This window comes from Gopherus evgoodei, chromosome 7 (assembly GCF_007399415.2).
Source record: "Gopherus evgoodei ecotype Sinaloan lineage chromosome 7, rGopEvg1_v1.p, whole genome shotgun sequence".
NCBI classification, from domain to species: Eukaryota; Metazoa; Chordata; order Testudines; family Testudinidae; genus Gopherus; species Gopherus evgoodei.
Window position 1 is genome coordinate 129,769,909 of NC_044328.1, and position 25,067 is coordinate 129,794,975.

Sequence of the window (25,067 nt, forward strand, 5' to 3'; positions counted from 1 at the left end):
TGCTCGTTAAGAGGTGTCTGTCTGCTCATGCACAAGTCACATGGCATAGTGTGCTCTATTATGAGTAACAATACACTTTAGTCATGGGGGTGACTGGTTCCACGACTTTACCGGACCTCTGTGACTTCTTCGGTTTCCGTTGTCAGTGCAGCTGGCCGGCGCCTGGACTGCTGCTGTGTGTCCCTGCCCCCGTCGGGGTAGTGGGGCTCAGGCTGTCAGTCCCCACCCCATGGGGCTCCAGCTGTCATTCCCCTCCCCCACCTGGTTATTTTTAGTAAAAGTCACAGGCAGGTCATGGGCTCCCGTGAATTTTTGTTTGTTGCCCACAACCTGTCCGTGACTTTTACTAAAAATAACAGTGACAAATCTTACCCTTAGTTCTGACCTGGCCCCTGCCTCCTCTCTTGAGTCCCACCCTTTTCAGGCTTAGCCAGGGGAAGCAACAGTCAGGTTTTGAGTTTCTCACACTTGGCTGCATCTGTTAGAACAGGGATTACTTTAGATACGGCTGTATGTGTAGCTCCTTTCCCCACCCATGGCATTGTTTAACCCTTGTATTGATGGGACCTGTTTAAACTGGGACCCTTCTTTAAAGCCTGAGCTGGAAAATTAATGGCCTGCAGGTTCTGGGTGAAAATACTGGCAGGCATTGTGTTTTGCTGTAGGTTTCTTTTGGCCCTGACACCTGATAGTGAGTGAAAGCATGAACTATGCATGATGGTTTGAGAAACAATTTCATAGGAATATTTTCCAGCCCAGACCGCTAGCACGGAAAAGTCTGAACAGTGACCTGCATAGTGTGTGCGTGCGTGCGTGCACGCAAACCCCTACGTGTACAGGGTGGGACTCTGGAAATATGCCTCTTGATTCTTTTTTTTTTTTTTCTTTCCTCAGGTGTCTCATGCAGTTGCTAAGCTTGTATTAGTTAGTTTCCACTGGCAAGTCTCGGAGATTTTGGAAAGGTGAGTGTGACTGACTTGTATGTATCCCATTCCAGTCGCTTTTCACTCTTACTGTTTTGCAAATATGAATGTACCAGGCTGTTTCCCACTGATGTCTATACAAGAGAACAGTTGGGCCAGCGGGTGGTTGCATACTGTACTCCCGGGGGTGAAGAGGAAGGCTGCATTTTGATCAGATGAATTCCTCTAGCTGACCAGCTAATGTAAGTAGAATAAAGGGAGGGAAATGGTGTGTTTGTCCTGGAGGGCTCCCATCTCTTTAAGGGATTGTTAAGCAATTCAAATGCATTTTGCTTTAAATTTGAACCTGTATATTGAGAAAACTGCAGCAGTAATTGATTATAACAAAGGGGAAATTTCCTTTAGAATCTCCTTTGTATTCTTAACTCTGTTTCTAGTAAGTTTTTCCATGAGAGAAGAATCTGATCCCTGGCCATAAACAGGTACTGAACTAGTGCCGGCTTATCAGGCAGTCATGCTTTTGGATTAAAGCTTTTTGCTCCTTCTGCATACAGTTGGGGATTTTTCTGGAGAGCACCGAAAAGATGTTGAGTCAGGATATTGGGAAGTGGGATACTGGCTCAGTAGCGACTCAGGTAGTGCTGAACAATTCTTATAGCAGATCAACAGGCTGCAAAGGCAGAGTGTGAATTGTGTCCAAACCTATCTGAGAAGCACATGCCAGCGGCCAGTGCCTCTTTGCATCTCCTTCTGGCTGGTCCAGAAATAGTGAGAGTGAATCTGCCCCACAAGTCCCTGTTAGCAATCAACCTCTTCCAGAGAGGGTGGGAGAAATGCAGTTTCCGTGGTTCATGACTCTCGAGGTGATGTGTAGCTCACATTGAGTGAGCAAGCAAGCTTCCCACGGCACGCAGCTGGTCCCCAGGGAGTCCAGAACTAGCTCCAGAAGATGGGATTTCTGCATGGGAGCCACTGCTCTTCTGCAATGTAAGTGGTCAGATCTGGAACAGGAGTACATCGAGGAGGAGCTTTATTTTTAAAATTGCAACATTACAGATTGTTTCTTAGTGCATCTGGTCCTCAAGCTAATGTCAAACATCTATTTTCCTTCCTTAGCTATTTGATATAAATTCAGTGGAGGCCCTAATTTCAATCCCTAAAAGTTGTGGAGTGAGGAGAAGAGGAGGTTCACATATCCCAATATGAACTGAAATGACTTGGATTTAATTTAGTGATGTTTACATCCATTGTGAAAACCTTCCTCTGCAGTGTTGGAAACCCCAAACAGCAACATGTGACTACTTCTAATGCTGCTTATTTCTTATTTGGTGGTGTTGGAGGGCATAGGGGCTCTGATACAATTGCATAAATACTTAGCTAGATAATGTATTGGAATCAAAGTGAGATCAAACTGAAGTGTGAAATGTCAACAGCCTTTGTTGAAAGGGGATTTAGATTACGAAAATCCAGTTGGTCTATCCTGTCTAAGAATATAAGGGAAATCTAGTTCACATTTGGATAAAACACCAGGCTGGACTGATTTAAGTCAAAGCGATTTAAATCAGAGAGCAGGAAACGGTCATTTAAATAATTGATTTTTAACCTCATTTTGCATGAGTACTTTTGTTGTTTTCCTACACAGTTTATTCTCACTAGTTGGTAACCATTAAACTATGATGATTTGCCACTAAATACAACTTTACACTAGTTTGTGCTGCTTTTTGCTAACCAGGAGGATACACTGGCAATTTTTAAATCAAGATTGGATATTTTTCTAAAATATCTGCTCTAGGAATTATTGTTGGGAAGTTCTGTGACCTGTGCTATACAGGAGTCATGTTAGCTAACCACAGTGGTCCCTTTTGGTCTTTGAATCTATGTGTCTGAGATTTATTTAAGCAATTATACAGCTTCTTCCTTAGTCAGATTCTGAATTTTTGCATTTTTATTATGGTAAATGATGCATTTCTTGTTTAAACTAATTTTTTACTTTTAATTTGTGTCAAGCTTTTTGGATGAGAATTCAGATGCACTGTACCAGCATTTAAAAAAATTAGTTAAATAAAATTACCTAAAATGTGCTGCATACATAAGAAAAAAGTTTATCAAAACAGGCTTTGCATTTACACCTGATTTATTAAACAAAGAAAGTAATATCCGTAGTTAGTGAATTGAACTGATTGTTTCTGGCCACTATTTCCTTCAGGATTTTAGAATTAGTAAACCTGACCTTCTTGTAGCTAGTTTTTTATTCTGCAATTTGAACAGGAAAACAAAGCTTTCCTTCTTTTCAACTTGCGATTAGTTTCTTAGCTTTGAATCAGCTAGGCGCTGAACTGAACTAGTTGAATAAACTGAAATGAAGAAAATATTCTCTACACCAACAGAAGGAACTGCTGCTAAAAATTAGGTTAGTGCTTAAACTGTGGTTCCAAGGTGCTTAGCCAGTGACTTCCAACAGTTCAATAGTTTGACTTTCTTTAAAACTTCTTCAGCAAACATGTCCTGCTTAATATTTTTAACATTTTAATTATTTTCTTTATATTAAGTAAAGGCCTATATAATTTCAAATATCATTTTAAATATATATTTTTAAATAAAACTGTATTTAATGTAAATTTTAAATGGGCAGATAAATCCAGTTTTTTATTAAAAACAATTTTTATCAACCATGTTAAGCATAGTCACTATTTTTTGAACAACGCTAGCTTAGGGTTGCCAGGTGGGTTGCATGTGCTAGTTTAGGGTTGCCCAGTTTTCGACCAGAACGCCCGGTCGAAATCCGGTCAGCACTGCTGACTTGACTGTTAAAAGTCTGGGCTAAGGCAGCGGCGCTGCACGGCTCCCGGAAGCAGTGCATGTCCCCCCTCCAACTCCTACACGTAGAGGAAGCCAGGGGATCCATGCACTGCCCCTGCCCCAAGCCCTGGTTCCGCAGATCCCATTGGTGGTGCCTGGAGATGGGGTAATGCGCAGAGCCGCCTGGCTGCACCTCTGTGTAGGAGCCGGAGTTTGGACACGCTGCAGCCTCCAGGAGCTGCTTGAGGTAAGTACCACCTGGAGCCTGCACCCCTCACCCCCTCCCGCACGCCAACTTCCTGTCCCAGGCCTGATCCCCCTTTTTCCCTCCAAACCCCTCAGCTCCAGCCCGGAGCACCCTCCTGCACTCCAAACCCCTCATCCTCAGTCATCCCAGAGCCTGCACCCCCAGCCGGAGCCCTCACCCCCTCCTCCTGCACACCAACCCCCAGCCCACAACCCCCTTCCTGCACCCTGATCCACTAATTTCTGACTCCACTCTGGAACCTGCACCCCCAGCCACAGAACCTGTACCTCCTTCCACTCCCCAGCCCCCTGCCTCAGCCCAGAGCCCCCTTCTATACTCTGAACCTCTCGGCTCCACACCCAGAACCCCCTCCTGCAACCCAAACCCCTCATCCCAGAGCCCATACCCCTAGGTGGAGCCCTCACCCCCTCTTGCATCCCACCCCATGGCCTCAGCCCGGAACCCCCTGAACTCTTCATTTCTGTCCCCACCCTGGAGCCCTCACCCCTTCCTGCACCCCAGTCCCCTGAATCAACCTGGTGAAAATGAGCGAGTAAGTGAGGGTGGGGAGAGTGAGCAACATAGGGAAGGGTGATGGAGTGAGTGGGGGTGTGGCAAGGGTGTTCAGTTTCATGCAAGTAGAAAGTTGGCAACCCTATGCTAGTTATGTCCAAAAAAGGAGGGTTTTATTTGCAAGAGTCCACTTTGCTGCACTAAGAGCCTCCATGAAGAATGGGCTTAGACTTTCCTTGATCAAATATCCTGTGAGACTGCACTCCAGTTCAACCAGAAACTACTCTTCATTAGTCGCAAAATGGTTCTTGTAAAATCAAAATGCATTTTGATGCAAGAGTTTAATTCTTAAATTCACCCTTCCAGGCACAAGTCCAATTCTGCCCAGTTGCTAGTGGAAGCACAAGTTCAACCCACCTCATCCAAACATGTAAGTAACTGGCAACTTCAGTCTGCACCACCTGATTCTAGGATCACCTTTCTCACTGCCTGGCCTGCCTCACTCTAACATTTTTTGCAGACTTAATGTTTTAAACCTTAACCCAATACCTCCTGCTGCTCTTTTACGGTGAGACATAGCCAAGATGTCTCTGGCACTTAAATATAAGCCTTCATATGGTGGTGTAGTTAATGTTCAAGAATAACCTCTACAGATGAGTAAATTAAATCACCGTAGCTCTTCAAGAGCAGGTTAGACAAAACATGGGAGTGAGAGTTCTGCAGAATCCACAGGAGCAGACTGCATGGCCCAAGAGGGCTCTTCTCATCTTGCTCTCTGTTTGTAAAAGAGGCTTTAGGAGAACTGTGAGCTGATAGAGAAAATAAGGCCTATTTGTTACTGAAATTGGGTGTTGCCTTGAGGTGGCTGCATTGCTCTGCTTGAGGATGTTGAGGCTAATCTTCAAAGGATGCTTCTTCCCAACCAGTTTCATAGTGACCTTTGAACCCAGTTTAGGTTCTGAAGCAGTGGTGGCCAGAGTCCTTGGAAATTTGCCTCTCAGTTAGAAGCTTTCTATTGCATGTTGACAGGATTCATTCGCTGTAGGTGTTGCAGTCCAATGTGTTATGTCACAATGGTTATTCTGGGAATGGATTGTGACTTGTCAGAAGCTGGATTACAGAATATTGGATCTAGAGGAGGGTGCTTTTTTACAATGGATAGTTGCTGTTGCATCTGAGTCAACTTGTAGCTACCACTGATGAAAAAGAAAAAGGAAAAAAGCTAAAAGTGGAAGGCTACATGAACTTAAAATAAACTCTCTAGCATGATTCTGGGATGCATTAACAGATGTGTTGTAAGCAAGACACGAGAAGTCATTCTTCCGCTCTACTCCGTGCTGGTCGGGCCTCAGCTGGAGTATTGTGTCCAGTTGTGGGCACCACATTTCAAGAAAGATCTGGAGAAATTGGAGATGGTCCAGAGAAGAGCAACAAGAATGATTAAAGGTCTTGAGAACATGACCTATGACGAAGGCTGAAAGAATTGGGTTTGTTTAGTTTGGAAAAGAGAAGACTGAGAGGGGACATGACAGCAGTTTTCAGGTATCTAAACGGTGTCATAAGGAGGTGGGAGAAAACTTGTTCATCTTAGCCTCTAAGGATAGAACAAGAAGCAATGGGCTTAAACTACAGCAAGGGAGGTTTAGGTTTAGGGTAGTTAAACACTGGAATAAATTGCCTAGGGAGGTTGCAGAATCTCCATCTCTGGAGATATTTAAGAGTAGGTTAGATAAATGTCTATCATGGATGGTCTAGACAGTATTTGGTCCTGCCATGAGGGCAGGGGACTGGACTCGATGACCTCTCGAGGTCCCTTCCAGTCCTAGAATCTATGAATATTTGAGTTCCAGACTAACTTAATCTTTATTACTACATATGTTGTGAAAAGGTCCCTGAGCACTTATGAACCTGATCTAGTTTTCTTGTATCTGCTTTCATCTAGGTGTCCTCCTTTGAAATGCTGTTCTGTGCCTTTGGGAGGAAGGGTGAGGTAGTTAAGGCATTGGATTAGGACTTGGAAAATCTCGGTCCAGTTCCTAGCTCTGCTACATGCTTTGCTGGGGCAAGTCACTCTGCTTCAGTTCCCTCTCTGTAAAATGAGCATACTGCGTCGGTTGCCTGGTCTATTACCATGTGAACTCTTCGGGGAGAGGCTTCTCTTACCATATTTATACAATGCCTGTCACAGTGCGATTCTGATCTTGGCTGGGACCTTTAGGTGCTATTCTCAAGGTAATTTGTTATAGTAGTGCCCCTCTATGAACAATCAGATTTTTCCACATGTGAAGGCAACATTATGGAAGGAGGAATTTTCCCTCTTTGTCAGTGGAAAGACTCACTCTGACTCCAAGCTGTCTAAACTGAGGTACTGGTCCCAATAGGTCTCATGCATTTAAGATTGTATTGTAAAGTGTGTGTTTACACAGTTTGTGGAAACACATTAAATGCTCTGGAATGCACCACGTCTTGAATGCAGAATATATAGGCCCCAGGTTGTGAAAGTTCTGTACACAACCCTAAATGAAAATGCTCATTGTGCCGCCACCTAGGAATACACACCTGCCCCAGAGAACTCCTCCAGCATAGGTTAGAGAAGAAAGTATTTTCAGTGTTCTTCTGAATCTGCTTATGCTACTTGGATGGGAGAAGTGTGGGGAGAGCATGTGTTCTAGAATGCCATAGGGAAAGGCACCAGCTGGAAGATTCGAGGGGAGAGTCCGGTTCAGATTCTCAAACAGATGATAAAAGTTGCTTTTCTTGGAGTGAAACTGTGATGTGTATAAAAATGGGAATGGTGGAAATCCTTTCTACTTGCCAAGAAACAGTGGGTCCTTCTGCAGCAAGTCTACAAGAGGATTATAGGAGAGACAATTAGCTAGAACTCGGGAAACTGCCTTCTGCCCAAATAAATGTTTTCTTGATCTAGGCAATAAGTGATCCCTAACACTGTTAGAGAACTGTTCTCAGCAACAATAGGAATAGGTCTCCTAGAACAAAGATGCTTCTACTGTAGCAGACAACGATGCTACAACAGTGTTGTATGCCTAGTGTGAACAGGCCCTTGCACTGTCGTTCAGCAGTAGCTGTGTCCTAGGAGTGCATAGTCAGGCCTGGGAGGTGAGTTATCCCATGCAGGTTTCTCTGGAAGGTACCAAAGCTTTAAGGCGTTAGAATGGGATTTGCATTATGGCTTCAGTCTGAAAGGGACAAATGGGTGTATAAACTTGGCTTCCAGATGTGGAGGCACAATCTTGCTTCTGGTGGTGCTCTGTTAGCCTACTTCCCCTTCAGCTTGAAAGGGTGAGATGAAACATAATGTGAGTAGCTAAGGGACTGCATGTGTTGCTTAGTGGCTCATTCTGCAGATTGTCTCCTAGTGACTTGCTTCCTGGACCAGCAGGGCCTGGGAGTAACAATGACTTTGCAATGAATCCTGCTCATTCCTCCTCTGCCAGAAGGATGGTGTCTGCATGCAATGTTGGCACAAGTGAAGGTGAAGAGATAGGAGAGGTTCCTTGAACTTCACAGTGAACTGGGATCTGCTTTCCCACACCACAAACACTGATGTGCATAAAGGTGCTGCATTGGCTTGCATCATTTGTTATCTGAAAGTGCTGTCCAGCCAGCCAGACACTGATAGGTGAGTTCCCAGAACGATTGCTTCCTGGGATCTAGCCAGACAGTGAATGAACAAGTCCCTTTGAACTGACCTGTGCTAACAAGGTAGATGGAAAAACTAACTGAAGAAAGAAATAATGCAATGGTATATTTAAAAGGGATGATTAATCTGCATTTGGTAGCAGGACAAGGATGGAGAGCAGAAAAACAAATCTGCTTGTGGGGAATACACCAGATCCGAGGCACAGGCAGTCCAGTGACCGGGATGAGAAAAGCGAGACTTGTCTGTTGTCCTCTGACACCTAAAAGGCTGCTAAAAATAATTAATTGGTGAAGCGGCATGCTCCTTTCCTAGATGGCTCCTTCTCCCAGCCTCTGATGGGCTGAAGCCAAGGGCAGTCTGAATTAGGTGAAAGTGAGTCTGTCCTGGGGTAAAGTTTTAAAGACAATACTGGGCTCCTTCCACAACAGTGCCATGTAAGGGCAGGTGAGGGTCATTTTGGGCTTAAAGGGCCAGAAGAGCTAAGTGATGCCAGGACCCATTTCAGCCCAGCTCTGATTTGCACCTCTCTTTCAGACAATGGTACATTCCTCCCATCACTGTGCAGTGTGTATGCAGTTTGTGCGAAAGGAGAACTTACTCTCTCTGGCTTGTCAGCACCAGTTTTGCCGTAGCTGCTGGGAGCAGCATTGTACAGTGCTCGTCAAGGATGGTGTCGGAGTTGGTGAGTTCAAGGCAGACGCTTTGGTGGGTTTTTATTTGATGCATTGACCTCCTCCCCCACTCCCCAAGGCAGCTGGACCAGTCACGTTAATATCTTAATATTGAGAAAATGAAGCATGCAGTTGATCTGTATGAAAATCAGTGTCTTAAAATGGATTTAAACTGGTTTGGACTGAATCCATAATTGCCAGGATCTCAATAATCTTAGGCTGGTCCCTAGAGGATGCCACTGCCTCCCAACAAGGAACTATAAAGCACCACTTCCGTGTACTTAAGTACATCTGTACATACTGACATATTTTGAAGTGCTCTATATACGTCTAATTAAGGACTTTAAAGAGTCTGTACTTAGCACTTGGATTTAAGTACATTTTAAAGGTACTTCAAGCATACATAACTTTTTCCTAATCTGCAAGTACTTCTTCAAAACAGCGTTGGTTTGGGTTTTTTTTTAAATCACATCTCTCCCGACTGTCCTGGATTCTGACAGGTCCAGGACCCATTGCCCTGACTTGGGACATTCAGGCTCTGAGTTCTGACTGCCCAGGCTTTGTTCTGTTAGCCTGACTGGTGCACCAGCCAAGGAGTATAGTGGCCCCACCACTTCACTGCTGATAGGTCACTGCAGCTGGCATTAGGGAGACATGCTGCCTGGCCCAGGCCAGCAGCAGCGGGGAGACAGATACCTCTCAATGTCCACAGAGAGAACAGGACCAATCACTGCATCCCCTGCAGGGTGGTGTAGGAAATGCTTACCAGCCCCTGTGCATGCTCCAACACTGCAGGGTTGTTGGGAAATTGGGGATTTGTTCATGGTTATTCCTTGGCTATTTATGTATATTAATACAACTTCATTGTTGCTGGTTCTCTCTCTTCCACTCTGTGCTTATATTATTTAAGTAGTTGTCCATAAATTGACCTAACAATTGCAGGGAATACAGGAGTTGGAAGTTTTTGTTCTTTTATTTATCTATTTATAAGTCCTATTTCCACAGCATACTTGTACTTAAAAGTACTTCTGTAATGGTGTATATAGCACTTATAAAATGGACTTAATTATCAGTACTTATGGCAAACATTGCTATAAATTGGACATAGCTTTTCGTCTGTGTTCTCTTGCTCTCATCTTTCTGATCCTGCCAGGCCATGATCACAGGTCACTGTTGTATTAATTTAGGTGGAATATGGGCCCAGAGAGGTGAAGGCCTTTATCATGACCCTGTAAATGTCCAACATTAAACTGTTTTAAACAAGGTTCAGAGTTTAGAATACAGAGACCTCCGCCTGCTTAGTACCATGGTGCAAACATCATTAAAAATCTCTTTAGCTCTGTATTAAAAATATGGGTGTGGGGGGGGGAACAGTTAAAGCATTTGAAATGTAAAATATTAAGTAAGGCTTTCATCCTAACATCTGGTACCCTGCCCCTTTAGTTGGAGTCTTTAGAGAGGGAGAAACCCACATGTGGATCTCTCTTGGATGGTAATAATGATTCTTTTTGGGGAAAAGAGAGAAGTTAGCTAAGAGAGGCTGGAGCAGTTGTTAAAATCTGATCCCGTTTTGTAGAAGACGAAATAAGATGAACACACACAAAAGAGGAAGAGAAAAGAACAGCAAAGGTAGAAACTGCAGCTTCTGCCTCTGAGATGGGCTCATTTGTAGTCTCACTGCTGGAAAAACATAAGCATAGCCTGTGATCTTATCAGCCCCCCCCGCCCGAGACCTGGCAAACTTGTACCAGGGTTGGGCTGTCTAAGGTGTTACATTTAGCTGCCTCTTTCTGGACAGAGAGAGACTTACCGCAGTGTAGCTGTATACAGTCTTGGCCAACTAAGCCAGACTCTTGTAAATAGACAGAAAAATTAGAGGGCTAGGCAGGCCAAGAAATAAAGTGGGGAAGGAAAAACACACCCCGCGGGGTGGGAAAGTAGCGCAGTTTCACATCCCAGGTGGTATTGGGGATTTAGCTAGAGCTGGTGGTGAATGTCATTTGGCTCCCTGTAGTCTAACCTGGCCAGGACGTCTTTCAGGATAGGATGAAGAAGGCTCAGGGTGCAGGTGGCAACCAGGATAGTGAAGCTTGTGCCTTCCCTTTCTCTTGTCTTTCAGTCAGCCAGCGTTTTGGCAGTCAGCTTGGTTCCCCCAGGGTCTCTTTTTGAGGGCTCCAGAAGGGAGTGATAGGTGGAATAGCCCATCCCCTCGTTATGTTGTCCATCAATTAGGCCTAATTACTCTCCCGCCAATTTAGGTTCATTGACTCCCAGACTCTCACTGTTCGTGTTTTCTAGGCATTACCTTAACACAGTCCTGGAATTATGTCAGGAGGACTTTTTGTTTGTACTAATTCTGTTTTTCTGTCGACTTTTTGCACCTTTTTCCATCAACATTTATTGTTATAAGTTACTGTGACATTTTATGAACTTTCACTCACTCCTTACAGCTGAACTCACAATTAGGGAAAATTTGTAGGCCCAATTATCACATCATCACTGAGGTGTTTGAAGCTGCAAGATTGCGGTGTATAAAGATTGCAATTCTTCTTGAGCACTTTGTCCTCGATGTCTGTTGGATCTTTGAGTGTATTTCCATGGGCCCCCTGTGTGTTGCTACTGCAGGTTGACTGGCTTCTCCTCACCTGACCTTCAGTTGCACAGCAGTAACTGTGAACTGCCCAAGATGCCCTTAACTCTGTCATCTTCCACTGAAAGCAGCTGGACTCCAGCTTTTCAGCAGCCCTGATAAATGGAATTGCTGTAATCACTTGCATCAGAACAATTAATTGCACTTGAGAAGCAGTATTGGGCCCAGCACATCTCTGATCTGCGTGCATGAGTTTCTCAGTTCATATCGCACTGTGCAGCAACTGTCCTCTGTTTTTAATAGGGGTCTCCTGCATGGCTCAGGACTGTCCACTTCGGACACCAGAAGACTTTGTGTTTCCACTGCTGCCGAGCGAGGAGCTGAAAGACAAATATCGGCGCTACCTTTTCAGGGACTACGTGGAGGTATTTTCTGCTTCATATTCCTGTAGGCCTGTGCCCTGACCCTGCCCAGTAGTCAGATATTTGGGCCAAGATTTTCAGAAGTGACTAGTTTGAGAGCTTCATTTTTTAGGGCCCAAACTGAGACCTCTTAAAAGGACTTGTTTTTTTCCAAAAATGTTGAGCACCCTCCCCTTGCAAAACAGGACCTTGTAAAGCAGAGTTCCCAAGGCAAATTATTTGATGGCCTCAGAGTGTGGCCACCAACTCTTGCTGGTGGCTGCTCACCCTTTTTCCTAAATTATTTAATTAGCTTTAGGAAAAACAAATAAATATGCACATACACACATCCAAATCATTGTAATGTATTTATTGCTAGCTAGTAAGTCTGTTGTGAAAAATGATATTAACAAACATACAAGTATTATTTTTCACAGCAGAATTACTCAGCCCTGGCAAGTGGGGATAAATTAAGCCCTGGATGGGAGGTCAGGGGAGGCAGAGCGGGGCTGGAGCCTGAAGCCCTGTGGCCGGAGGACAGAGCCCAAAGCCATGCGGCTGGAGCTTGAGGCCCACCACCGTGCAGCTGGAGCCTGGGACTCGTGCCTGAAGCCCTGCTGCCTCAGAGCTCAAGCCCAAAGCCTGAGCCCCGCAGCCCCTGGGAAGATGGGGAACTCACTGGCTACCTGGTGCTCCCGCATTGTGCCCAAGGTGTCTCCAGAGTGGGGCAGGACCAAACCCCTGCTGGCAGCTCCAGCAACCATCACAAAGGTGATGCATCTAGGAGCACCAAGGAGTGGGAGGGGCCTCTGCTTTGCTCCTCCCCACCCCCAGTCACAGCCCAGGAGGCTGTGGCTGCAAGAAAAGCCCCTGGTGGCACCACTTGAGAAATGTTGCTGTCAAGTGTCCCAAGCTGGGCACCCAAAATCACTAGTGACTTGTAAAATATTGATCTTGGTGTCTGAGCTTCTTGATGATGCCTCTCTAGAGAGTTCAGGGGCTGGAGATGCAGCAGCTGCTGCAGGATTGTAGCTGACAGGCATGTTGTCTGTGGCTCATGCTGTGGTGCAGGGCTAACTGTCAGAGTTCTCAAATGATTTGCCAGAGTAAATTTTCCTCTAATGTCATCCCAGTGATAGCAGCTGGTGCCTGGCCTATATCTTGAAGCAGAGTGCTCTAGTGTTAGAGCAGAAAACTTACACTGAATGTTAAATATTGGTGCAAGACCAAGAAATATTTGTAGGCAGCTACAGACTTGCCCCTCATCCCGATGCAGCGCAGGTCACTATTATACAGCATCCTTTGTATGTGCCTTCACTCTGCAAAGCTTCGTGAGTCGTATCTAAGCTAGCGAGAACGAGAATGTTTAAGACAAGATTTAGAGGAAGTAACTCAGTGACTTGGACAGAGAAGGAAGTACTTTAGTGACACCCTCTCCCCAGTAATTGTGGGGAGTCACAGGAAGGGGACAGACTAGCCACAATTGAGAAGCAGAGTCCGTGCACTGGGGCAGCAGGGGGATGGAAGATGGGGCTAGGGGGGAAGGAGTTCAAGTAGAGTGAGATTCTAGATCTGTTTGGAGTTTCTCATCATGGTCTCCTGACATTCTGGATGGGATCTCAAATTTCCTCGTTTCATGACTAACCACTGCAACCTCAGCTTTGAACAAATGCAAAATATAAAGCCTCCAAATCTTTTGTTGGAACAAGCACTTAATAACTAACTAACCTCCTCCGCATGTAGAAGAGATTGGTTGGGCATCTTCTGGTGGCTCTTTCCATTGTCTTCTCCAGATCTAAGAACTACGGATTCACATTAACAAAAGGCATGATTTTTACTAGCTAAGAATAGAAATCAATATTCTCCCATACCAATTGCTTACCTTTCCACTCGGTGTATTTGCAGAGCCATTACCAGCTGCAGCTGTGTCCCGGTGCAGACTGCCCCATGGTCATACAGGTACAGGAGCCCAAAGCTCGACGAGTGCAGTGCAATCGATGCAATGAAGTTTTCTGGTAAGGAATTAAAAGGCTTAAAGGCTGTGAGGAAAGCATGTGGCACAGGCATATGCTCTCCTTAAGGTCACTTCATTTGAGAACAGGTCTAGTGTGTCGAGGCATCACAGACACATTACTGGAATTGCTTGTAACTGGAGCCATCTGTGTAATAAGGGTGTAGGCCGGGGCCTGCCTTTCAGTGGTGGTCAGTTCTCGCTGAACTCAATGGGAGCTGGGGGTTCTGAGCACCTCTGAAAATTGAGCTCTTATTAATTAAGGAAAACAAGTCTTGTCTAGTTTCTTCTGTAGCTTGGATTAATCTACAAATTATGATACAAGCATTGGTGAGTGATTTTGGGTATGAAGCCTTAATGGCTGCTGCTGGAACCTGTCTGATGCCTGTGTTTGTATATTTGTATACTTTGTGCATTCCCAATATCCAGAGAACTATAAAGCCAGGGGACTCAGATATCCTAAATACACACACAGGCTTCCATGGTATGAATGCTCCTAAACATGCATAGAAACAAAGTGTAGCATTTGGATAAGATGTCAGTTGATTTCTGTATATGAAGGCTAGAATATCTTTAAACTTCTATGTGCGTGAGGTCCTCCCCAGCATAAGAATAAACTTCCACTGGATAGGAAAGCTAATGGTGCTTTCCTGGCTTGCAGCGTCCAGGAGAGGAGTAACAGAACTAGGAGTAATATCGAAAGGGTTGCTGCTGGAGTATCTTCTGACACCCCCTACTCCAAAGGTGTAGCTGCATCGTGAGTGTCCAGGGACAGTAATATACATGGGTTAGTAACCAAGCCGCCCACTAGTTGCATGCAATTAACCCTGAACAGGAGCGTATTTGGAATTTATCTGGGATGACATAGGCTTGCTCCATTATCTTAAAAGTGATGCTGGGGCTCCAGGGAAAAGATGATGGCTGTTCATCAGACAGCCAGATGCTCACTTGTCTGAGAGGGAGCCCTGTATTCACTTCCATTCAGAAGAAAGGTAGTGATATGTTAAAGAGTTTCAGGAGAAGGAAGTGATCTTTCCCAGAAGGACCTGGCGGGAGTTCTAAAGGTTGAACCCAGCCCCTCTCATTGTGGTATTTAGGAATGAACTGCTTGTCTCCTCACGCCTATTTCCCATCCAGATCCTGGTCATGAGGAAAGACTGACTTCTTGGTTATTAATACAATGTATTAACTCCCCTGAACACTGGTATTTCTTTCTCTTCCTGTTAAGTTTCAAGTGTCGGCAGATGTACCACGCGCCCACAGACTGTGCCACCATCCGGAAATGGCTCACCAAGTGTGCAGACGACTCTGAAACAGCCAACTACATCAGTGCTCACACTAAAGATGTAAGGGAGAGCACGTCAACATTCCTTTCAGGCATCTAGTCCTGCTGAGAAGGGAGGGGCAATTCCGTGCAATTGTAGCACTTTATGCTGCTTTTTTAATAACGTTAGTAAATTCCCACTTGGGGTTTTGGTGCAAAGATCTTGAATACCTTGAAATCTAATGACCGTCTTAGATGTCTATACACTAATGCAAGAAGTATGGGGAATAAACAGGAAGAACTGGAAATACTACTTAATATTCACAGTTATGACATCATTGGTATCGCAGAGACTTGGTGGGATAATTCACATGACTGGAATGCTGGTATAGAAAGATACAGCTTGTTCAGGAAGGACAGGCAAGGAGAACAGGGAAGAGGGGTTGCTGTGTCTATCAGATAGATACGCTTGAACTGAGGTTGAGAGAGTTGAGGATAAAAGGAGTAGTGATGGAGGATTTCAACTACCTGCACATCTGTTGGGAAAATAATACAGGGGACGAATTATCCAACAAATTCTTGAAATACATTGGAGACAGATTATTACAGGAGGTAGAGGAAGTGACTAGGGGAGATCTGATTCTAACAAACAGGGAGGAACTGGTTGAGAATTTGAAGGTGGAAGGCAGCTTGGATAAAAGCGATCAGGAAATGATAGCGATCAAGAGTCTAAGGGAATGACAAAGGGGAAAACAGCAGAATAAAGACAATGGACTTCAAGGAGGTGAACTTTAGCAAACTCAGCAAATACTGAAGGTAATATCCTGTGGGAAGCAAGTGTAAGCGAAACAAGGGTTCAGGAGAGTTGGCGGTTTTTAGCGAGGCGCTATTAAGTGCACAGGAGCAAACTACCGTAATGCGTAGGAAAGAAAAGAGGTATGGTAAGAGGCCACGCTGTCTTAGCCAGGAGATCTTCAATGACGTGAAATTCAAAAAAAGAGTTGTACAGAAAGTAGAAACTGGGTCAAATTACAAAGGATGAGTATAACAAAACCCACAAGCGTGTAGGGACAGAATTAGAAAGGCCAAGGCACAAAGTGAAATTAAAATAGCTAGGGACATAAAGGGTACAAGAAAACATTTTACAAACACACCAGACGAAAGACCAAGAACAAAGTAAGCCCCATTACTCAATGAGGAAGGAAAGACCATAACAGAAAACGCAGCAATGGCTGAAGTGTTAAATGCCTGTTTTGTTTCAGTTTTCACCAGTAAGGTTTGCAGTGATAGTATGACTAACCTAGTGAACATCCGTGTAAATGAGGCAGGAGCTGAGGCTGATTTGGGAAAGAACAAATTAAAAATCACTTAGACTATGTCTAAACTACAGACCTTACAGCGGTACAGCTGTACCACTGCAGCTGCGTCGCTGTAAGGCCTCCTGTGTAGCCGCTCTATGCTGGTGGGAGAGAGCTGTTTTGTCGGTGAAACTCATGCCAACAAAAGTGCTAGTGGACACAAAGCTTAGACAAGTTGGATGTCTTCGAGTTGGCAGAGCTTGCGAAAATACATTCTAGAATATGTAGGGAACTGGCTGAAGAGATCTTTGAAAACTCATTCATGGCGAGAGTGGGAGAGATCCCAGAGGACTGAAAAAGGGCGTGTATAGTATCTATCTATAAAAAGGGGAATAAGGACTACCCAGGAAACAGTAGACGAGTCAGCTTAAGTTTGGTACCCAGAAAGGGAATGGAGCAAATCTGGACTGGAACAATCGTTCTATAAGTAGCTAGAAGATAAGGTGATAAGTAACAGTCAACATGGATTTGTCACAACATATGTCAAACCAGCCTAAAATGCTTTTTGACAGGATAATAATCCTGGTGGATGGGGGGGCGGGGAGCAGTAGATGTGATATATCTTGACTTTAATAAGGCTTTTGATACTATCTCACATGACTTTCTCTTAAGCACACTAGGGGAGTACAGCCTAGATGAAGCTCTTGTAAGGTGAATGCACAACTAGTTGGAAAATTGTACTCAGAGAGTAATTATCTGTGGTTCACACAAGCAAGAAAGGCATATCAAGTGGGGTCCTAAAGGGATCTGGCCTGGGTCTGGTTCTATTCAATATCTTCAAAAATAATTTGGAGAATAGCATAGAAACTACACTTATAAAGCATGTGGATGATGCCAAGCTGGTAGGGTTTGCAAGCATTTTTGAGGACAGGATTAGAATTCAAAATGTTCTTGACAAACTGGAGAAATGTATTGAAATAAATAGGATAAAATCATTATGGACAAATGCAAAGTACTGGACTTAGGAAGGAATAATCAGTATTAAAATATAAAGTGGGAAATGACTGCCTAGGAACAAGTACTGCAGAAAAGGATCGGAGGGGTTACAGTGGATCACAAGCTAAACAGGAGTCAACAATGTAACACTTGCAAAAAAAGTGAACATCATTCTGGGATGTGCTAGCAGGAGTGTTGTGAATAAGACACACGAAGTAATGATTCCACTCTGCTCAGTACTGATAAGGCTTCAACTGGAGTATTGTGTCCGGTTCTGGGCACCACACTTTGGGAAAGATGTGAACAAACTGGAGAAAGTCCAGAGAAGAGCAACACAAATGATTAAAAGTCTAGAAAACATGACCTAGGAGGGAAGTTTGAAAAAATTAGGTTTGTTTAGTCTGGCGAAGAGAAGACTCCGAGGGAACTGGATAACTCTTCAAGTTTGTAAAACATTGTAAAGAGGTGGGTATTAAATTGTTCTCCTCTTCCACTGAGGGCAGGACAAGAAGCAATGGGCTTAAATTGCAGCAAGGAAAATTTAGGTTAGACATTAGGAAAAGCTTCCTAACTGTCAGGGTGGTTAAGCACTGGAAGAAATTACTGAGAGATGTTGTCGAAAGTCTGTCGTCGAGATTTTTAAGAACAGGTTAGACAAACACCTGTCAGGGATGGTCTAGATTCTAGATAATACCTAGTCCTGTCTCAGTGCAGAGGACTGGACTAGACGACCTGTTGAGGTCCCTTCCAGTCCTACATTTCTGTGGTTCTGTGGCTGACTCTATTCCTGCAAATATACTTTAAACTGGGAAACCCATCTGTGTGTAGGACTGAGTACTGAAGTGCTCCCTCTATATGCTAGTCTTCATTCTGCTAAATTCATTGCGAGCATCAATCTGCAGCTGGGTCTGTTGCCCTCTAATGCAGAGAAGCAGCATGGTGATTGGCTCAAACACTTGTCTGGTGTACAGCTGCAGTTTTTGGTTTTTTTTTTTTAAAAGGAGAATGCGCAGATACACAAAGGGTAGATAATCTAGCCTATCCCCATTTGCAGTAGTATGTAGCTTCGCTTCTAACCATGGAGTTCAGAGAATGAAAAGCCCTTGAGTGTCAATTTCCATTTGCAGGATGAGGCTTTAAGCAAAGGCTAGGGTTATCTAGCCTGAAGTGGGGGATGCACAGATATGCAGGGCGGTATGAAAAGGAATATGCCTATTGGAAGGCCTAGTCCTGTTCTGGCTGGGGGAGCCAGAGGGACTCCATGACTTAAAAGGTCTTTGTCCGTAACTTTGGTTTTCTGAGCACTTGATTAATTTAAAGGCAACAAATTTAGACTTGAGAAAAGAAGCTATTTATGCAGTATATGGTGAACTTGTAGAATTCATTGTAGCTGGATTTAATTTAGGACTTTATGGTTCAGGAAAATGGTTATGGATTCAGTGCCCTTAGTTTCTAGGTCAGAAACCACAGTCTAATCCAGATTGGTAGTAATAATTCTGGACTGTGATATGATTTGGTGTCTTCAGATTCAAACTGGCAAAGCTGGATTACTTCCTATAGCTGTGCAAACCAAGAAAATATAGTACCAGTCAAATTGTGCAGAATATCAACCGATTACCTGTGGAACAAAGAAACCTAGGTAAAGCATTGTATAGTCAGGCGGGTGTATGGTGGCTTTGTACTTCCTCTGAAGCAGTCACCCATCGGCTACTACTGAAGGCAGGATACAGAATTAGATGGTCCTATGGTTTAGTCACTATGGCCAGTACTGTCTTTCTACGTAAACTGGTTGAATTGCTAAACCTGACCCGCCAGTTAATGGTAACTATTGAGAGTGAACTTTGATTCACAAGTGGTAATGCTAAGAATAAAGACCTCACTTCTTGGAGCTGTTATCTCAAACCACTGATCTGTTGTTGATGCCCTGAGTCATCCATCCATCCCCCCTTCATCCCGCTTTAAAATGGTTTGACAGGAATAGCGTATGTGTAATAATAGAGCCGGAATTGTGTTCTTAAGGAGTATTAGAGAACAGCTGGATCTAATGAATGCTTCTGGTTTCCCCAGTGTCCCAAGTGCAATATCTGCATTGAAAAGAATGGAGGCTGCAATCACATGGTGAGCAATTCCCTGAATACTTCAGATCTTCCTTGTCCTTAGCTGAAACCTTTCTGTCCTTTTGCAGACTGCTAATGCCTCCTCTTTCCTTCTTTTCCAGCAATGCTCCAAATGCAAGCACGGTAAGTAGCAGTATCTGGAATCCGTTGGGGAAAGGGAATATTCCTTTATTACCCCAGTCGTAAATTTTGTTGTCTTAAATAGCCAGTTAACCATTCCCAGTACAAATATGAAGAGGATTCTAATTACACATCGAACTTGGTGATAAAGTCTTATTGTTTCACTTGCTACGTTCTTAACTGGTTTCTGATTCTTCATTTAGATTTAAGGCTGTAAAAATGTCATCAGCTCCTTTTCTGTCATGAGATTGATGCTCCTCAGAAATGTGCTCTGGTATTTAAAAGCTTTCCTGATGGAGTTCTTGTTCTGTACATTGATTTCTGCCCCACCAGCTGAAACCACTTGCATTGTAATGGAACTCTCTGAGCCTTTATGTCAAACTAGACTTAGTCTTTATGTTCACTGATGGACAAAATGAGACCCTACATAGACCAAGCCACAGAAGCAGGTGTGTAGGTCTGTTGTTGATCTCTCTAACCTTATCTGCTTGATTGCTCCTCAGTCCACTCCCATGCGAGAAGCAGCCTGGCTGTCCTCAGCCCTTATTAAAGCCCTGAAAAATATCAGGAATGCAAAGCAAATGGCTTTTGTGGGATACTAAATTTCTCTAACCCCAAGCAAGTGAGTGAGACTACCTGTTGCTGGGCCTCCCATGTTGCAACTCTGCTACCAGCCGGTAGGGAGGCTGAGGAAGATAACCCACTTCAGAAAACATTTAGAATCTACCCCTCCCAGTTCACTTCCTTTGCTGCTAGAAGGTCAGCAGGAATGATAGTGACTTGGTGGGATGCTGTGGTATCAGGAGTAGGTGAGCAACAAGTTTCTAGATACCGCAGTGATTGAAACTCGAAAGAGAGCAAGCTAGCCCTTGGGTGGACTTAACAGTTTTCAAGCCCACTGAATGGGAAAGGTAAGCCTTCCAGAAGTGATTCGTACAGCAACTGTTTAACCTCCTCTTTTCTCCTTCCTGACAGAACACTGCAAGTATCCCAGCTCTAAAACCAGGCACTTCTGTTTTGTGGGTTTAGCCGTTGCTCTGCTTTTTCTCCTTAGCTTTTACCTACGTCCTCCCACTCAGGTCAGGTCTACACTACAAACATATATCTGTATAACTACGGGGCTCGGATGTGAAAACCCCACACCCCAAGCACCATAGGTATACCAACGCAATCCCTTGTGTAGACAGCGCTGTGTCAGCAGGAGAGATTTCTCCCCGTGACATAGCTACCACCTCTTGCAGAGGTGGATTAACTAGGTCGCCGGGAGAGCTCTCTGCCGTCAACGTAGGAGTGTCTCCACTGAAGTGCTACAGCAGCACAGTTGTGCCAAAGCAGTGTTTCAAGTGTAGGCTTGTCCTCAGGGATTTCTGGTCTGAAGCTCTCTCCTAAACCATTGGATATGGATAGGTGTCTGAGTCACAGAATTTAAGGCCAGAAGGGACTATCAGATCATCTAGTCTGAGTTGTGTGTCACAAGTCACCAACACCCCCCAGTGTGCACCCGTGAGAATGGATAGTGGATTGTCTGTGTGGGTTTGTTCACTGTTGGATCAGATTAGGATCCTTCCAATCTGATCCAGCAGAGACCCATGCTGGCAAGTTGCCAGTAGTGAGAGAGCTGCAGCTCACTAGCTAGTAGGACTGCAGGTGCCCTTTTCTTTAACTATGAGGTGCAGCCTGCAGAGACTACAGGTCCCAGTTTCCAACACTCCTTGTGGATCCAGGCAGTGTCCCCTTGGAGCATGCTGGAAGTGTTACCCCACAAGCTGCATATTTAGCTATAGACCCCCAAGATGGGGTTGTATTTGGCCCACAAGCTGTATTCTGTTTCTCCCTGGGCAAGATGGCACAAATAAACTACATGCTGCTTGGCTAAAGGAAGCCCCTGAAACAGAGGGGCTGTTTCTCTGTAACTTGGTTTCTGGAAACTCATTTTTTCTATGCATCACAGTGATTGTGCCTTGTTCTCTGCAGACTTCTGCTGGATGTGTCTGGGGGACTGGAAGACCCACGGTAGCGAGTACTATGAATGCAGTCGGTACAAAGAGAATCCTGATATTGTAAACCAGAGTCAGCAAGCACAGGCCAGGGAGGCCCTTAAGAAGTACTTGTTCTATTTTGAGCGGGTAGGACACATCTCTTTGGCCAGAGCTGCTGTAGCCTTTTAATGTCCCTGCCTGGTGCAATGTCGGTGTAAGAAACACACAAACAAAGGATTCGGTACAGATGAAGTAGCTTCTGGAGTCCCAGTTTAGGTCGTCTTTGTTCCTTCAGACTCAAAATTCTGCCCAACAAGTCCTACTAAGCTGTTAATGTTTGTTCTCCATTGAAGCAAACCACGTGAGATTGCTTCTGATTTTCTGCAGCATCAGGAAACTTAATGTCCTGCATTTTTCTCTTCTTTCACAGCAACTAGTACAATGGGATTCTCATTCACGAGTAGAGCTCCTAGGTGCTACAAATAACACAAAATAATAATTTTGATATAGTGTCCCTCTGCACGATGCTACTGTGTTGTTGCAGATAGGTATCATAGGACTGGAAGGGACCTCGAGAGGTCATTTAATCCCATCCCTACACTCATGCAATATCACTGCAACCATTTCCTCACAGGACCAGGGAACTTTCCAAAGGTTCTTACGGTGTGAATTTGTAGGGACCAAGAAGAAACAAATCTCGGTTGTTTAAATTAAAACTCCATCATGTGGTTTAATGAAACGTTAAGGGAATTTCATGTCAAGACATGTTTAAAGAAAGGCTTTTGGAATCTGTCACTAACCAGTGAGACAGTCAGAGCTCCTCTTTCCCTGCAGCAGGCGCGAACAGGACTGGTCAAACTGTACAGGTCTAATGCAGATTCGCTAGAAGAAAACACTGTAGATCCAAGGTTGCCACTTTTCTGTGAGGTCAGCATGCACTCGTTTCCTAATTCAGCGATCAACGGCTGCTTATTCATAGCATTAGTCTAGTCTTAAAATAATAATTAATTAATAATCTTGACTTTCCAGATCAAGGGACTCTGGGAAATGGCCATGTTTTACAATGATGTTTCATAGCACAGATGTGTCAGCTTTCAGTAAGCCCATGTTAAAGGTTAATCTAAATCCCTTGGCAGAGGCCTCTTAAGTGGGGAAGTTCCTATTATTTTACTCCTTCTAGTCGCTCACAAGATGCTGATGTGACCATAGGGCATTTCTACAGAGGGGCTGGATTTGCTCCCTGCTCCCACCTGCCTCTTACAGTGTACGCAACTTCCATGGGCTTGCAAGTGGGGGGTGCTGCCTTGCTGTCCTCCTGCCCACGGCATATCCTATCCTGCTGGACTCCAGCCCCATCTTACTTCCTGTTTGCTGGAGCTTGTATCTGTACTTTGATCTCATGCCCTTTTTCTTCTACATTTGCAGTGGGAGAATCACAATAAAAGCTTGCAGTTAGAGGCACAGACATACCAGCGAATTCAGGAGAAGATCCAGGAAAGGGTGATGAACAACCTGGGAACGTGGATAGACTGGCAGTACCTGCAGAACGCTGCAAAGCTGCTTGCAAAGGTGGGTGTTTTGGGCTCTTTCAGTCCACAGGAGAGAGCCTACACACCAAAACACTTCCATCTGAGTAGCATACTGAAGAGGGAGGCAATTCAGGGGTTAGATCTGTAAGGATGTTATGCCCTGAATCAGACACTAACTGCCTGACGTTAGCAGGAGGATGCCTTTCTGAGCAGGTTATTCCATAATTGGTCCTGACAGGTGTTTCCTGCACCTTCCTCAGAAGCATCTGATAATGGCCTCTGCTATACTGGACTGGTCTGGCAACTCGTGTGTCCCTATATTAGTCATAGAAATAAGCTGTGCTAACGACATCAAAGTCTAAAACTCTTTTCCTCTTCTGTTGTAGTGTCGTTACACGCTGCAGTACACATATCCGTATGCCTACTACATGGAGTCTGGCCCCAGGAAGAAATTGGTAAGGTGTTTGCTCAGACTTCTTGGCATCTAGCTAGGGAGCATAGTAAGCCAAGCAGACACCTAGATTTGTGTCTTCAGTCCCAAAGTTTGCATGTGTATAATAAATCCATGTAATGACATGTATGTGACATTGAACCTCACGTATCCTCAAACTTCATAATCGGCTCCAAACCCTCCCCCCTACTCCCCGTCAGAGATTTAATAGCAAAGCTCTTGTTGGCTGTCGTTACAGAGACGTCCCTATTTTTACAGACTTTACTATAGAACAGTACTACACTGTGAATGACAAACTAGTTGTCAAACTATTTTTCCCCGTAAGGATTCACATCATAAGCAAACACACATATCTAGAATCTGAGTTGGTTTTTACTGGCTCCTAGCTCCTGGGAAATGGGAGAGTTACAGCAGCAGGTTAACCTTTCAGGAACCTGTATAAAAATGGAGGAAGTAAACCTCTGTGCAAATGGTAGGGCGCTAGCCAGGGTGCGCTGCCCTAGAGCTGGCTGGCAAGCCAACATCTGGGGCTCTACATGCTATTGTTTGACTTGAGTTTTGCTTTGCTGCTAGTATTTGAGTTAGTGAGATCAAATCTAGCTTGGGGTTTGTCTACCTGTGCTGCAGACACACCTTTGAGTGCCGTGTAGACATAACCTTCAGCTAGACATTTGCTGACTTTTGGTTCTTTCCCAAGTTTATAGTGGGGGAAGGACAAATAAATGAACCTTATTCTTTCCACGACTGACTGAAGTCCCTGTTGTTAATTACGAGCCAACCCAGCTGCTCAGTCACTTAAATCACTTTACTGTCAAGGAGGCCGCTTTGGTAGGCCCAACGTGATTTACACTAAGTGGTTTTGAGACTGGGATTCTGGGGTAAAGTTTCCCTGTTGGTAACGCCATAGCGCTGGGCCTTGTTTTACATGAAGGTGTGTACAGGGCAGAAACTGCATTTCTAGCCCGTAAGTGGGATGGAGATTCACCAGACTGCAAACACCAGTTGGTGGTGTCAGTTTCCTCCTTGTTGGGCGTATCCTAATGCTTGAATAATTAAAAGTTGAATATACAAAAATCCATCTTCCTTAGGATTTTGAAGTCACTGGACATGCCACATTGTAGTGCTCATTGTTTTCCCAAGTATTCCAGAGATTTGCTCCCCCAAACCTGTTGCGGAGAGAAAGGACCCTAGGGGTGTGTGCTTCCTCTCGCCACACCTGTTTGGTGGCATAAAGCTGCTCGGGGTAGATTGGTTTCTCTAATTGTCCGTACTGTTGATCAGTTTGAATACCAGCAGGCTCAGCTGGAAGCTGAAATAGAAAACCTCTCCTGGAAGGTTGAACGAGCGGACAGCTATGACAGAGGGGTAAGTTATCTATTCCCCTGCGGCTGCTGGGCAGCCCTGCACTTACAGGTGGCTTAGTACCTGCACAAAAGTGCCCAGGCCAGCTTGGCAGGCAGGTGAAGACAATCAGATTAGCTTTGAGTCTGGCCTTTT

General features: G+C 44.5%; 1 protein-coding gene across 4 annotated transcripts in view; it reads left to right on the forward strand.

The window, feature by feature from the left end:
- The window catches only part of ARIH2 (ariadne RBR E3 ubiquitin protein ligase 2), a 52,968-nt gene that overhangs the window by 24,199 nt on the left and 3,702 nt on the right, over positions 1-25,067 (forward strand). For 3 of the 4 annotated variants that reach the window (XM_030571185.1, XM_030571184.1, XM_030571183.1), the window contains 12 exons: positions 895-962; positions 4,849-4,912; positions 8,678-8,825; positions 11,708-11,829; positions 13,711-13,820; positions 15,045-15,162; positions 19,442-19,492; positions 19,593-19,614; positions 21,586-21,737; positions 23,016-23,159; positions 23,506-23,574; positions 24,852-24,935. In XM_030571185.1, coding sequence (XP_030427045.1) covers positions 895-962; positions 4,849-4,912; positions 8,678-8,825; positions 11,708-11,829; positions 13,711-13,820; positions 15,045-15,162; positions 19,442-19,492; positions 19,593-19,614; positions 21,586-21,737; positions 23,016-23,159; positions 23,506-23,574; positions 24,852-24,935 — 1,152 coding nt within the window. The remainder of the gene's footprint in view (positions 1-894; positions 963-4,848; positions 4,913-8,677; positions 8,826-11,707; positions 11,830-13,710; positions 13,821-15,044; positions 15,163-19,441; positions 19,493-19,592; positions 19,615-21,585; positions 21,738-23,015; positions 23,160-23,505; positions 23,575-24,851; positions 24,936-25,067) is intronic. The other variant, XM_030571186.1, reaches the window with a different exon arrangement.